The sequence below is a fragment of the Pleurodeles waltl genome, chromosome 10 (assembly GCF_031143425.1).
Source record: "Pleurodeles waltl isolate 20211129_DDA chromosome 10, aPleWal1.hap1.20221129, whole genome shotgun sequence".
In the NCBI taxonomy this organism is placed as follows: Eukaryota; Metazoa; Chordata; class Amphibia; order Caudata; family Salamandridae; genus Pleurodeles; species Pleurodeles waltl.
In genome coordinates, this window is record NC_090449.1 from 283,930,141 (window position 1) to 283,945,981 (window position 15,841).

The 15,841-nt window shown below is 43.9% G+C and overlaps 1 protein-coding gene across 1 annotated transcript in view; it reads right to left on the bottom strand.

Annotated features, from left to right (window-relative positions):
• The window catches only part of TEKT5 (tektin 5), a 727,209-nt gene extending 711,759 nt beyond the window's left edge, over positions 1–15,450 (bottom strand). Inside the window, exon 1 of the mRNA XM_069212313.1 lies at positions 14,575–15,450. Coding sequence (XP_069068414.1) covers positions 14,575–15,450 — 876 coding nt within the window. The remainder of the gene's footprint in view (positions 1–14,574) is intronic.
• Positions 15,451–15,841: the final 391 nt, after the last annotated feature.

A 15,841-nucleotide genomic window follows, 5' to 3' on the forward strand; every position in this document is an offset into this window, starting at 1 on the left:
TAGGGGAATGTACTACGAAAAAGCGATGAAAACCCATGTCACAGAAGGGTCATTAGAATTAGGTAGGGAATGCTATTGATTTATCCAGAAACTCTGTCACTCTGTTTGGTGACTTTGAGACATATTAAAACCATCCTCATCCATAGACTGCCCATTTACACTTTTCCTCCTTACAAGGGAAGTGGCCCATTTTCACTTTAGTTTAGACTGATGGTGTTTTGACTGATGTCCTGAAGACGAAGACTGATCCTGAATGCGGACCTAATCCTTGGAGGGTAATTATGACAATACAATTTGTAATTTGTCTGTTTGCCTTTCCTTTCTAGGTACCAACTGCTTAATTTTTATAGAGACCATAGTTAGATGTTTTCCAAATTGGTGTTCTAAATTGTTTTGCATGAAGCCCAACATGCCAATGCTAATTAGTGGTTAGGACAGGTGATCATCAAATTGACGCAAATAGACAAACGACCGACATTATGCTATGTTGAACTGACGCGTACTTGACACGCTGCTGTATTCTGATCTATGTTTGCGTTGTGTTATATTCTGATGTTTATGATTCTTGCCTTATTGAAATCTTACCAAAGTTGCCATATCGTAACTATGCTGTTGTGTTTCTTGGCTTTGAGATTGACACACTTAATTTTAGATTGTAACTAATAGGGAAGTAAACTTCATAAATTCTATTTAAAGGTGTGGTTATTCATGGCTGAAAGGTCATGGTTGCATTGTCAATTTGATTAATGTCTTTAACCAAAGTGAAATGTATTGTGGTAATAAATATTGATGACATTATTGATATTGATTGACATATTGATCAGCTATCTCGTCCTACTGTGTCTCTCAACTGGGTCAAAAGATTAATTGGCCTAAAACGAGTCCTAATGTGCAATAAATTAACATAAAAGGACGCGTTATCAGTTCTGGTAGCAGAGCGACAGTTTGGCCCTTTGGGGCCGTAGGACGGAAAATCTTTGCTTAAATTGTTTTTCTGTGATAATGCAAATTGGAGGTATGATGGGTTTCTAAATTCACCATGACTTTCCCGGGATCTCGGAGCCTGCCTAAGTGAGTTGGGAATGTTCTCAGCGTTATAATGTGTGTGGTATAGGGGTTTGCGCTTGCTCAGCTTATGCCTATTTGCAGGTGATCGGTGAAGTTTGTGAGTATCTAGGCCAGGTAAATGTTGTTTTAGTAGGAATGGGCGTACTCTGCAGTATGAGAGTAGGGAAGTCAGCGTACTTCATGTGAGTGTGGCGCTTTGTGCTCAAAATTATCCACGTGGTTGATTGTTTATGTACGGACCCGTGGTGGTCTAAGACTCCGGAGTATATTGACAAGTGTAGGAGACACTTGAGTTTATGTTGTAATCTGTGCGCTTTAATAGGTCAAGCAGGCGTGATTGACAAGTCAAGTTTGAGTTGAAACGTATGTGTGAAACCTTTGATGGAGATTTGGCAAGTTCTAAAGTGCACTAGGATGAGCCATTGACAAGTCGAGAGTAGAATTTGCGGGTCAAATTCTGCTTGCGTGTGCGGGAGCTGAGGAGAGAGTAGCGGCCGAGGCTTTAAGTGAAATCTCTGTAAAGTTCTGAAGTGAATGTGTTACCCTTTCTGTAGTAAACCAACATATTTGTGTTGTCATTTAAGGTGCTTGCAATAAAATTTGCATTAAGTTTGTGTGAATCTAGTGAGGGGCGGACGAGCCACAAGACTTTGTCAGCTGCAGTGTGTTAGTGTGACGTCAGTAGTGCCGCGCTGAGATAGGTCAGTTGTCGAGAGGGGTCGCGCACGGATTGGCTGCCGTCCGTGAGAGGCAAAAGGTTGAGAAGGGTGGGTGAAGAGTGTCCTGGGAACTAAGTCACTTTCTGATTAAATACAAATAAGAGAAAATCGCAAAATGAATTTTGTCAAGGCATTTAAGAGCACTCTGAAAGGAGACGCATATATTATGGCAACTGATGGGGAGCCTACACCGCCTGAGGGTACTCCAGCTTACATGGTTATGGAGGAGAAGGGTGTTGCGCCTTGTTTATGGATGAAACAGTGGCGCAAACTAACAGAGAAAGAGGGATGCTTAGCGTTCCCAGAACATGGGACGTTCAATCCAAAGGTGCTAGAGAACTTAAGATGGATGCTAAGTACACAAAAAACACCTCCGAGGCCAGCCCAATATGAGGCTTTAGCAATTTGGGATTTGATGGCTCTTAAACATAGACAAGAAAGGTTCCAGAGAAGGCTAAAAAGAGCAGAAAAATCTTATGCAGAAGCTAGGTGGGATAACAAGAACAAAATGTGGAGACGGGGAATTGTTGACGGATTAAAATTGTTCCCAGCAATAGCTCAGGGAGAAGAGTCACAAGGAAAGAAAGCCTCCTGTAAAACAGATAAGGACTCTAGTAAGTCTAAGGAGAATAAGAGACCTTGGGAAGAGGAAGATGATTCAGACGATAAAGAATTCATGGACCGATTATTACATGATTGCCCGCAACCCTATGCGGTGAGCGACAGTGTTCCGAGCACTAGCATGGGTCCTGGGAACCAGACACAGGAGAAGGGAGTTACTGATACGGTACAGACTAGCGATACGACTTCGATACAGAATGGTGTCAGTGTACCCACTGCGCCAGACATGCAGATACAGTTGCAACCTCCACCGCAGATACAGAGAATCTATCCAGGCGTCCCAGTACTTGAGACTACTACAAATCTGATAGTGCCGTCAGACCCGATATATACAAAATCAAGGTTAGTGCAGATTGAGTCAACTCCGAAATTGCTGTCCCAGCCGCAACCACAACTGATACCGGGGTATAACCCAGTGGCTGGTCCTCCATTAGTGCCTGTCCCGGGTACTTTGGAACAGACCTATGGAGTTACTGCTCCACGGAGTTTGGGACAAGGTCAGACACCCGCTACCATATCGTTACCAATTACTGTCGGTCTGCCAGTACCATTGTATGCCCAAGGCAAATCTGGCGTATGTGATCAGGGAGTATTGACCCAGGATGCGATAAGAGGCGGGTCCATATGAACTCCCCAGATAACGGCTCCAGGAGAACAAGCAGTCGAAAAGCCGAGGTCCTTAATAGACCTTAGCCCAGTAGAAGCGCCCTTGGAAGCAATGCGTCAGGCAGGATTAGGGGTTTTGACTCCACAAACGATAAGCACGAACACTTCACAGTCGCCAATGATACGTGCAGGGAACATTTTGCTGCAAGACTTTACAGTATAACAGCTGAAAGAATGGCTAGAGAAAACGTATACTTCACAAAAGACTACAGTGATGGCAGTAGAACCAGAAAAAGTAGGGCAAGATGACTACCTAAATTTTGTAAGACTGGGAGTGGAAGCTGCTGAATTGGTGGAAGGTACGATGGGGGTAAATAGATTGGAGTTATACACTGAAGCAGAACTGAGATTCCTGTGTCCCAAGATTACCAAAGAAGTGGGCAAGGTGCATCAGAGATTAGCAAACCTGGCAGACAAATACAAAATTTACATTGAAAACACTAAACATTTGAAAAGAAGCTACAGATTAGATTTTGATTCAAAAGATTTTGAGCACATGAGGTCTGCTGGAATGAAAGCGCATCTAAAAGAATTATTGCAAAGTGCGCAGATTTGGGGTGCATTAGAAAAATGGGAAGGCAGATGGGCAAATAAAAGAGATAAAGAAAAGGGTGACAGTCCAGGGTCAAGTCAAGCCAAAGCCTCACCCGATACAGAATCAGTAAAAGTACTACCCATGAGAGAAACAGCTGGTGGTGTTTTAGTGCATGTACCGTGGTCCAGAGGAGACATCCTATCCTTTACTAATGATTATCCCAGATTGAGGGAGAAACAGATCGAATGGTATAAGCAAACAGATAGGTCCGTGAAGCTTACGAAGTGTCTCTGGGAAGACTTGAATACCTTGTTTGAGATCATTGTTCCGCCTGATTTGTGGCTCGAGTGCAAGATAGGGGTAGATTGGCCGACGACGGAGCCGGCAAGGAGGAGGTGATGAAGTATTATCATAAGGTGATTGAGTTTTTGAAACAAAAGGTGTCGCCGAAAGTGACTGATTGGCAGAAAATCGACCGGACCTCGCAAGAGGTTAAAGAATCCATACATGCTTACTATGAGAGATTGTTAAAGGCATTCAAACACTACAGTGGTACTGAGACCATCAAGCCGAAAAACATGAACCATCTCGTGTTCAGATTTGTTGAAGGGTTAAGACCAGAGGTTAGTCAAATGATTAAGAATCATTTGATTTGTCGGCAAGCAAAGCCGATTGATGAAGTATTGCAGTATGCGAAATACTGTAGTGACGAAATTGAATTGAAGCAGAAAAAGCTGAAAGAGAAAGTGATGGTGATGCAGATAAGGGCTGAACAGGCAGGAATACAGGGAAATGGAGTCCAGCAGATGATACAGCAGCAACCGCAAATGAATGGTGTGTTTCAGGCGCAACCGATAGGTCGAGGCCGAGGGTTCGTGAATCGCGGTCCAGTCTTGAATACCGTTGTGGTTCAAAATGAGGTACAAGGGGTGAAAAAGATGTCACCATGTCACACGTGCGGGGGCGTGGGGCACTGGAAACTGGAGTGCCCGAATGTGGTGCAGGATGGTGTCATTCAACAAAGCACTAATGTTGGTACATTGCAAAATGTAAGAGGTCCGAAACCAAGACATCAAAATCCAAATTTTCAAAATAACCTGGTACAAATGCAAGGGGTACAGCCCATGCAGCAAATACAAATGCTGCGTTTCCAGCCAGCACAGATGCAGCAAGTACAACAGCAGGTTCCCATGGTACCTAGACAGCAAATGCAATTACCAATGGCTCTGATGGGACAGCAACAGGTCATGCTTCCTCAACAGGTCACTGGTCAGGTAATAAGTCAACATAATACAGTGCAGAAATTCCCATTACGAGGTGAAAATGGCATGAATGAAGAATGGTCGGATGATAGCTCAGATAGTGAAGAGTGCAGGCTTGCAGCATCCTTAGAGGTGGATCAAAGGGGTCCCTATGTGGAAGGGAAGGAAATGGGTTATAAAGTCTTGTTTTTGGTCTATACTGGAGCTACACGCTCTACAGTCAGGAGTGCGGAGGTTCCGAAACTACCACTTTCGGGGCGTACCATAAGGGTAGTCGGAGTAGCAAACCAGTACCTGACAAACCCGATTACAGATCCAGTGCAAGTTGAGATCGGCAATTTCCAGGGACTGCATAGATTTGTGGTCTGTGATTCAAGTCCGGTATCCATACTGGGGAGGGACTTACTGTGCAAGACAAAATGTTCAATTTCCTGTTCCAATGATGGAATCGAAGTACAGACAAACAGTGACGATGAGGGAGACGAAGGTCAGTTTTCAGAGGAAGAAACAGTGACAGCAAATGAGGATTATCCTTTGATTACCTTGTTTCCGATGCTTACGATGATTGATCTACCTGTCGAGTTACAGGGAACAGTGACAGAGAGAGTGTGGGATCTGACAGGAAAGGAAGTGGGACTAATAAAAGGCGTGGAACCAGTTAAAGTACAAGTAAAGCGGAATGCAGTGCTTCCCCAGGTGCCACAATATCATATTGCACAAGATGTTCTTATTGAAGTGTCACAAATAATTTCAGATTTTCTGAAACAGGGAGTCCTGAAAGAAGTTTTGAGCAGTCCATGTAATTCTCCAATAATGGGTCTGAAAAAGCCATGTGGGAAAGTCCGAATTGTGCAGGATTTGAGAAAAATAAATGAGATTGTGGTAAAATGCTGCCCCATAGTGCCCAATCCAGCAGTGATCATGTTTCAGGTTCCGTGTGATGCTGAATGGTTCACAGTTATAGATTTGTCACAAGCATTCTTTTCGATACCTCTTCACGAGGACAGTCAATTTTTGTTCAGTTTCAAATTCCTGGACAAGGTGTACAGAAGGTGCAGAATTCCTCAAGGATTTTCTGAATCACTGTCTATCTTTAATCAGATATTGAAAAAGGACTTAGAATCCTTAGTACTACCTTTTAACTCGACTCTAGTACAGTACATCGATGACTTACTGATTTCATCCAAAACAAGGGACAACTGTAAATATGATACAATTGCCCTACTGAATCATTTGGGAAAGAACGGACATAAGGTGTCACCCAAGAAGCTGCAATATTGTCAGAAAGAGGTAAAATACCTAGGGCATTTAATTGAAAGGGGGTTCAGGAGAATATCGAAGGAAAGAATAACAGCCATTTTGCAAATGAACCCCCCAACAACGAAGAGAGATGTCAGGATGTTCCTGGGAATGGTGGGCTACTGTCACCAGTGGATACCCAACTTCTTGATCATCTCAAAACCTTTGATAAAACTGACAGGCAAAGAGATCAAAGATGAGCCATATACCATAGCCTTGTCCAAAGAAGAGCTTGAGTCATTCATGAAATTGAGAGAGTGGATGTGCAGGGCACCAGCGTTAGCTATGCCTGATTATACGAACCCTTTTCTACTGTTTTGTCATGAACGTGATGCTTGTTCTTTGTCTGTATTGACACAGGTCCATGGAGGTGCAAATCACCCTGTAGCGTATTTTTCAGCTACCTTGGACCCCGTTGCAGCAGCCTTACCGGGTTGTTTGCGCGCAGTTGCAGCAGTTGGTCAAAGCCTTACGCAGTGTGAAGGCATAGTCATGGGATACCCCCTAACAGTAATGGTTCCTCATTCAGTTTAAATTTTGTTGACTCGAACCAAAACTCAACACATGACAAATGCCCGACTTACTAAATATGAGACAATCATACAGGGGCCACCAAATGTTTCGCTGAAACGATGTACTGTGTTATACCCGGCAACTCTGCTTCCTGCTGAGGGTACTGAAGTTAACAATGAGGAAGAATTTGAACATGATTGTCTTGAGGTAACGGAATTATGTACAAAGCCACAACCAGATATTCAAGACACACAGCTGAAAGAAAATGACTGCATTATGTTTGTTGATGGGTCTTGTTTAAGAGATTCTGTCGGAACACTGAGGGCTGGTTACGCTGTATGTACCATAGCTGGTATCATTGAAGCTTCCTGGCTCGAGAAAGTGTTTTCCGCACAAGTGGCAGAATTAATTGCCCTTACTAAGGCATGCCACGCAGCTGTGAATCTGAGAGTCACTATCTATACTGATAGCAGATATGGATTCGGAATTGTACATGATTTTGGCCAACTGTGGTCGCAGAGAGGTTTCATGACCTCTTCTGGGTCTCCTGTGCAGAATGGTGAACAAATAAAGGATTTGTTACATGCAATTCAGTTACCTCTTGAAATTGCCCTGGTGAAATGCAATGCTCACGTTAAGTCACAAGACTTTGTGTCCATGGGAAACAGTTATGCAGATCAAGTCGCAAGGTTTTGAGCATTGAACTGTATATCATTCAAGTAACAGTGGGAATTATTATCGCAAACTGAAAATGACACATGTTTGAACCTTGCATTAAGGGTGGTTGATACCCTAGATGAGTTAAAGACATTACAGGGTCGTGCTAGCAAAGAGGAAAAACGTTCCTGGCAAAGAATACAATGTGTACAGAGGGCTGATGATTTGTGGGTCTCAGAGGAGGGGAAATTTGTATTGCCAAATAGCCTTCTGTCACAGTTTGCTAGGCTATACCATGGACAGGCTCACCTTGGGAGAGATGCAATGATCAGGTCATTCAAAATTGATTGGTTTAACCCAAAGTTCAGACATGCCGCAGAGGTTACCTACCACAGGTGCATCATCTGTCAACAGATGAATGCTGGAAAAGGGACTGTGGTAACTTTGAGCCACATTGGGAGAGCTGGTGGTCCTTTCAGCAAAATGCAAATGAACTTCATTGAGATGCCTGTTTGTGGAGGACTGAAGTACGTGTTGGTGATTGTGTGTGTTTTCAGTCATTGGATTGAAGCCAACCCCACACGTAGAAATGACAGTCTCACAGTTGCAAAGCTGCTTCTTAGGGAACTAATACCAAGGTTCGGGCTTCCGGTCTCTACAGAGTCAGATAGGGGCAGACATTTCGACAATGAGGTGATTAAACTCCTGTGTGCCGCACTAGACATCGAACAAAAGCTGCATTGTAGCTACCGCCCTGAAGCATCAGGACTAGTAGAGCAAATGAATAGTACTGTGAAATCAAGAATGGCAAAGATGTCCGCAGCTACCAATATGAAGTGGCCAGATGCATTGCCCTTAGTGCTGATATCAATGAGGAACACCCCTGATAAGAAAACAGGACTGTCCCCCCATGAAATCCTCATGGGCAGAGCTATGAGGTTGCCAGCAGTACCTGCGAAAGCTCTAGTGAATATCACAGATGATATGATGTTGGACTACTGCAAAGGTTTGGCTGATGTGATTCGCTCTTTCTCTCACCAGGTAGAGGCTAACACATTGCCACTGATTGGAGATCCAGGTCCTACTCTACAAGCCGGTGACTGGGTGGTTTTCAAGAAGCACGTGAGAAAGTCGTGTTGGGAGCCACGTTGGAAAGGACCGTATCAAGTAATCTTGACAACAACCACTGCTGTGAAATGTGCGGGCTTTTCAAACTGGATACATGCCAGTCACACAAAGAAGGTAACGTGCCCAACTGATGAGGAACTTGGAGTTTCCGGCACAACAGTTCCAGGAAGAGAAGTCTCAGGGCCAGAAAACAGCCAAGAAGGAACTGAGACTGCAGGAGAGCCCACTGAGAACAGCCTCGTTCCTCAAACAGTAAATGAGTTCGAGAGAGGTGACAGAGTGCCTATCTCAGTAGAGGCGGCAGGAGAACTAAGTCAAGGAGAGGTTTTCCCAGAACTAGACAGATACGGGTTAGAACTTGAGCCCGTTACAGATCAAGAAGAAGAAGAAGGAGAAATAATAGAAAGAGATCAGAGTGTGCCAGCATCCCCTGAGCCAGTTGCAGGTCCATCAAGTGAAAACACCATACCACAAGAGGAGGGTACTGTCCAGCGTCCTGAAAAGGCATATCGGAAGAAGACGCATAAGGGTGATAACTGGCCAGAGAAACCAATTTTAAGGATAAGAAGCATACCAGATGAAGCAATAATAGAAGAAACTGATACATCTGGAGTGGAAGACCTAAGCGAAGGAGAACTACAAGGAGAACGCAGATTGAAGAGAAAGAGAGTCGCAAACAGAAGATATACAGGTCCTGAATGGGCGTATGTTACAACATCTGAATGGCAACAAGAATTCTTAGCATTCTGTTTTGATCGAGAAGTACCAGGTCAATATTACGGTACCTGAATTAATTCAAAGAAAATACTTTGTTAAAATTGAAATCAAAAACTAAGAAAGAGACCTATAAATTACCGAATGTGGCACTAGAACCAGATTTGACTTTGAAAAACCTGATTACGACAAGCTGCTAACCTGATTTGACAAAGGGGTCCTGGAGCGAGTGAAAACGCTGTAAATACACGCAGAGAGCAAGAGACAAAAAGAGTTCTAGATCATCCTCGAGTTGGTTGTTATTCTACTATCTGATTCTATACGGACATGGCTTATAATAGGGGTAGTAACAAGGGAAGTAAGGTGTGTGGTTGGCTGAGTCTTATAATAGGTGTGTGCAATAATAATTGTGGGAGTGATTGTGGGAGTGCCGTGGTTGGAGAAAAAGACTATTAACGCTACTTCAAAACCTGAAATTACAACACTAACACCGTGGGAAAGGTTTGAACAGGATACAAGACACTTGCATGAGGGAACTAATTCTAAGGGGGAACTTTCTACTAATATCTTCTATTGCTTATTGAATGAGTATATAGAGACCCTGGATGCGAAAGACTGTTATGTGTGTACCAAGATTCCTTCGTCTGTGCAAGAAGGGGTCACCTATCATAGTCTTCCCCTAACATACGGTATTAGTTGTAGTCTGCTACTAACAAGATTCTATAATCAAGAGCATGTGCAATACTTTTATTCAAATCTGGATGTTGTGTTTTCTTTTTGTGCCAGTGATTGAATTTTTGAACAAACTAGCTAAGGAACATGATATAAAAATAGTTAGAGGATTCTTTGAGCCAATGCTTACATTTGGAACTGCTTATGCACATCGCAATAATCTGAATTGCTTACTATCACCTATAGAGAAAAGCTTTTTAGATCACACTGATTATAGACGCAAAGCATTAAAAGAAAGATTAGAAAAAGGGTTAGAAAAACACACATATGCAAATGATTATGCTTATACCGCAATCAAAACGCAAGGCAAAGTAGCTATAGATGCATTACATGTAGGTAGGCTTTGTATATATAGGCCAAAATCCGAGCAGGACAATTTGTTTGTGGGAACGAGGGAATGTAGACATGTGTTCTTGTTTCAGAGTAAGTGGACATTTAAGTTGAATGGACAGGATCCAGCGATCCCTGGGATCTATTACATCTGAGGACTTAGGCCCGTATTTATACTCCGTTTGCGCCGAATTAGCGTTGTTTTTTTCGACGCAAATTCGGCGCAAAACTAACACCATATTTATACTTTGGCGTTCGACGCGTCTAGCGCCAAAGTATGGGCAAATAGCGTCATTTTTTTGCGTGAACGCCTTCCTTGCGTTAATGAGATGCAAGGAAGGCGTTCCCGTCTAAAAAAATGACGGTGACGCAAATGCGTCGTATTTATACTCCCGGGCAAAAATCACGCCCGGGAGTGGTCGGGTCAAAAAACCCCGCATTTGCGCCACTTTTTAACGCCTGGGTCAGGGTAGGCGTTAAGGGGCCTGTGGGCTCAAAATGAGCCCACAGTTGCCCTCCCCTGCCCCCAGGGACCCCCCCTGCCACCCCTGCCCACCCCAGGAGGACACCCAAGGATGGAGGGACCCACCCCAGGGACATTCAGGTAAGTTCAGGTAAGTATAATTTTTTATATTTTTTTATTTTTTTGGGTGGCATATGGGGGCCTTATTTGTGCCCCCCTACATGCCACTATGCCCAATGACCATGCCCAGGGGACATAAGTCCCCTGGGCATGGCCATTGGGCAAGGGGGCATGACTCCTGTCTTTACTAAGACAGGAGTCATTTAAATGGCGTCTGGGCGTCGAAAATAATGGCGCAAATCGGGTTGAGGCGATTTTTTTGCCTCAACCTGACTTGCCCCATTTTAAGACGCCCTAACGCCATTTTCCCCCTACGCCGGCGCTGCCTGGTCTACGTGGTTTTTTTCCACGCACACCAGGCAGCGCCGGTCTGCTAGCGCCGGCTAACGCCATTCCATAAATACGGCGCCCGCATGGCGCTTCAGAATGGCGTTAGACGGCGCTAAATTTTTTGCGCTAAACTGCGTTAGCGCAGTTTAGCGTCAAAAAGTATAAATATGGGCCTTAATGCTTATTACCGTCTCCCTAGGGGATGGTATGGGACATGTTATTTGGGAATAGTTTTCCCAAAGATTTACCAGATTGATGACTTAAAGCAAATTCCTAAAACGTCTGAATTACAACATACTAGACAAAAACGAGAATCAGTGGCTGCTGTCATTGGTGACATATTTAGAGCTGTAATCCCTTCAGTAGGGGTTATCTTGAAGTCTATAAAGATTAAAAAGTTGTCTACTATTGTGGATAACATGCTGACAAATTTTACAGGGACTATACTCCTGATGGATACTGAACTTGCTGCAGAAAGAGCTATGGCTCTTCAAAATCCGCTTGCTTTAGACATCCTTTTAGCAAAGAGTGGAGGGGTCTGCAAGATGCTCAACGAGCGTCATTGTTGCTCGTTCATTCCGGACAATAGTAAAATGATTAGAGGTATGCTTACTAACCTAACTTGAGATAGTGCAGACTTGAAGGATTTGAAGGAACCTGGAGTTTGGGAGAAATTTGGAAAAGGAATTGACATAGTAGGGAGTTGGTTTACCAACATTTGGAATGGGGTACTTGCAAAAATACTAATGGGTCTATTAATTGTTCTGGCCTGTCTTTTGGGATTATGGGGAATATGCCAAATTAATGACAAACTAAAGAGAAATTGGACCAAAAGAACCAGAAGAAATGAAGAAAGTGAAAGAGAGAAAATGTTCAAAGAAATTTGGGAGAGTTCACATAAGCGACAAGATGTTGAAATGTGCATTATGCGTAAAGTGAAAAATTAAAAATAATGGGTTAAAAGGGAAAGGTTTGTGTAATGACGAGCGTCATCAGAGGAGGGACTGAGAGAGCGTAGCCTACATAACCTATATTAAAATGAAATGCTTATATCAATGTGTAATGATGCTGCATAGAAAACAATAATAATAGCGGTTTCGCTTAAACGTACACCTGAATTGTGATCATGGTAAATGGCCATCAATGTATACACAAACTACTAATGATGAATAAAATGTTTATTTTATGTTTAATCAAGCTTGTATTAACATTTATGTTATTGCATTTGTATTGAAAACCTTTATAGGCCTTAAGTTAGCGTAAGCTGCGGGTTTTAGCTACCCAGCTCTCATATTAAATGCATTTTTCTGTTTTTCCAGTGTGCTGACTCGCAAAGGGCCATGACCCTGCAAATGTTATTTTTTCTTCAACTTGGAAGACGAATGTATCTATGTAGATTCCGTTCCCAAGCGCATATTTGGTGCCTTGGTTTAAAAAGCTATGTGCAAATTGAAACAAATGTAGATTAATGAAATGTACAAGGTCACTTAGACCGATGGACAATGAATCTGCTGACCCAAAAGACGTGCCAAAGAGTGAAGTAACGCCGGATGTGCCACCTCCGAAGACGTCAATTATGAAGACCAATCAAAGAACCACAAACTAATGTGGGGTGACAACTGGGATTACCAAAATGCTAAATTTGATAGGTTAAAGATAGTGGGGTATAGTTAGTGTCCAACGGGATTTTAGGGGAATGTACTACGAAAAAGGGATAAAAACCCATGTCACAGAAGGGTCATTAGAATTAGGTAGGGAATGCTATTGATTTATCCAGAAACTCTGTCACTCTGTTTGGTGACTTTGAGACTTATTAAAACCATCCTCATCCATAGACTGCCCATTTACACTTTTCCTCCTTACGAGGGAAGTGGCCCATATTCACTTTAGTTTAGACTGATGGCGTTTTGACTGATGTCCTGAAGACGAAGCCTGATCCTGAATGCTGACCTAATCCTTGGAGGGTAATTATGACAATACAATTTGTAATTTTTCGGTTTGCTTTTCCTTTCTAGGTACCAACTGCTTAATTTTGACAGAGACCATAGTTAGATGTTTTCCAAATTGGTGCTCTAAATTATTTTGCATGAAGCCCAACATGCCAATGCTAATTAGTGGTTAGGACAGGTGATCATCAAATTGACGCAAATAGACAAACGACCGACATTATGCTATGTTGAACTGACGCGTATTTGACACTCTGCTGTATTCTGATCTATGTTTGCGTTGTGTTATATTCTGATGGTTATGATTCTTTTATTGAAATCTTACCAAAGTTGCCATATCGTAACTATGCTGTTGTGTTTCTTAGCTTTGAGATTGACACACTTAATTTTAGATTGTAACTAATAGGGAAATAAACTTCATAAATTCTATTTAAAGGTGTGGTTATTCATGGCTGAAAGGTCATGGTTGTGTCAACTTGATTAAAGTCTTTAACCAAAGTAAAATGTATTGTGGTAATAAATATTGATGACATTATTGATATATTGATTGACATATTGATCAGCTATCTCGTCCTACGGTGTCTCTCAACTGGGTCAAAAGATTCATTGGCCTAAAACGAGTCCTAATGTGTAATAAATTAACATAAAAGGACGCGTTATCAATCTCTCACCCGTCAACCCTTTACATCTTGTTCTTGTCCCTGTCCCGTTCTGTGCCAGGCAGAAACTGGTTAACGGGTGTTTAGAATTTTCATGTTTTGATGGCTCTCCCCGGAGGTGCCTGAGATACAAAATGGATTCAGTCGACCTTCTCTCTGGCCATGCACTGTAATAGGAGCTGGCCAGCGTGCTAGCACATCTAAGTTACAGGCTGCATCACCTGAGTCTTCTCGTCCCTACTAGGACTTCTCCCAGCTTGCAGCTATGTGCCTCACTAAAATGTTACCCACAAAACAGGAAAGCTCTAAGTCATTACAAGGTATGGAATGATAGATACATACTGAAATTAACCTAAATGTTTTTAACTACGGTAGAGCTTGCCAGACTCCAGAATAGAAGCATATATGACAATAAACCCGATTCGGGTGGGAGACTCCAGATTTTCAAAGCCAAACTTTGCCTTATTTTGGCTGATTACCATCTGAAATGTTCTCTACTTTAATAGAAGTCAATGGGGAACTGCATTATCCTTATTACCTTTTATTAAAATACCCACTTTCTTCTTCGAAAATGTTGGCTTGTATGTAGATATAAAATCTCAGACTTTAGCACTGAGTCACCCGTACCTGCCAGGTTTAAAAGGCGGTATATGTGTAGCATTTCCAAGTATGCAGTGTGCCTTTGTCACAGCTATGGATGAAACCGCACCATAGTCCGATATTTTATATCTATTTGTTTTTCAAAATCTCCAACTTTTTTGTTGTAAAAATATTGCCTTGTATACAAGTCTTTTTCTAGTGTTTGGTCTTACCTGTTGGGGTGCCTGAGTGGTCTCAACCAGAGCCCTCTGCAGTCGCTCGAGGGCGCGCTTGAGCCGACAGTTCTCTGCGATGAGCTGCTCGAGCTCCTGGCACAGCTCCGAATGCCAGTAGTGGATGTCAGTCAGGCGACGGTCGATGTCCCGGCGGCTTTCGGCCTGCATGGCCCGAGTCAGCTGGTCCTTGTCCTGCATGATGCGCGACAGGTCGGAGCGGTAACGCACAGCGCTATTGAGCGAGAACTCTGAGCCCTTGAAGTGCTCCTCGGTGGCTGCGTGCCAGTCACCCGTGCTATAGCGAGCGTACAGCGCCGTGCGCAGAGGCGGCAGCAGCGTGGGCTGCCGAGGGGTCTGCAGGCAGCAGAACTGTTCGACCCCTGGCGGGGGGCACATGTGGCCTACTTCGCTGCGGCATTGGCAGGGCGGCGGGCAGATGGGATCCGCCTCTACGGGGCAGGTGGGGCCCTTATCGTGGGGGCAGGTGGGCCCTTTGTCGAGGGGGCAGGGGAAGCAGTTGTCATGGGGGCCGGTGGAGCCTTTGTCATGGTGGCAGGTGGGGCCCTTGTCGAAGAAGCAGGGCGGGACCTTGTCATGGGAGCATGTTGCACTCTTGTCGATACAGCAGGTAGGGCCCTTGTCATAGGGGCCCTTGTCGAGGGAGCAGGTGGAGCCTTTGTCAGCCTGGCATGGAAGTGGGCCTACCGGCTGCTGGCGGCAGGGGCCCTTGCTTGGAGTGGCTGGGCAGGCGGACTTCACGTAGCTCCGGTAACTGTCCTGATAGGTGGTAATGGTCGTGGGCTCTTGTATCCTCCTGCTTAACTGTCGGGAGCGAGTGTAAACCGAGGTCTGGGTAGTCCCTTGGATCTCCATGGCCACTCAGTTTGTGTAGAGCGGTGCCCGGGAATCGGGTAGGTGGGAGCCGACGGACCTTAGTGGGCCGTGACCGAAACAACGTGTCACAAGGCCGCTTGGGCGCATCACTGCGGCCGCAGAAAATACTCGCTTTGATGCAGACCCCATACACGTTTTAGGGACGTGTTAAGTGGTGGCTGCAACCTGTGAGTGATTTAAACGTTCTAGCCTTTTTCATAACTATGTGAATTTTGTCTACTGGAGCTTAGGGTTGCTGATTTTATACCGGCATAACCGGTATTTGATGTCCGGGCCCGTACAAAATTTAGACAAAATCACCCAAAGCCGGTATTTGTTCCCCGTTTTCAGTACATACTTTACACAGATGTAAGAAGTTAATACTTTGTAT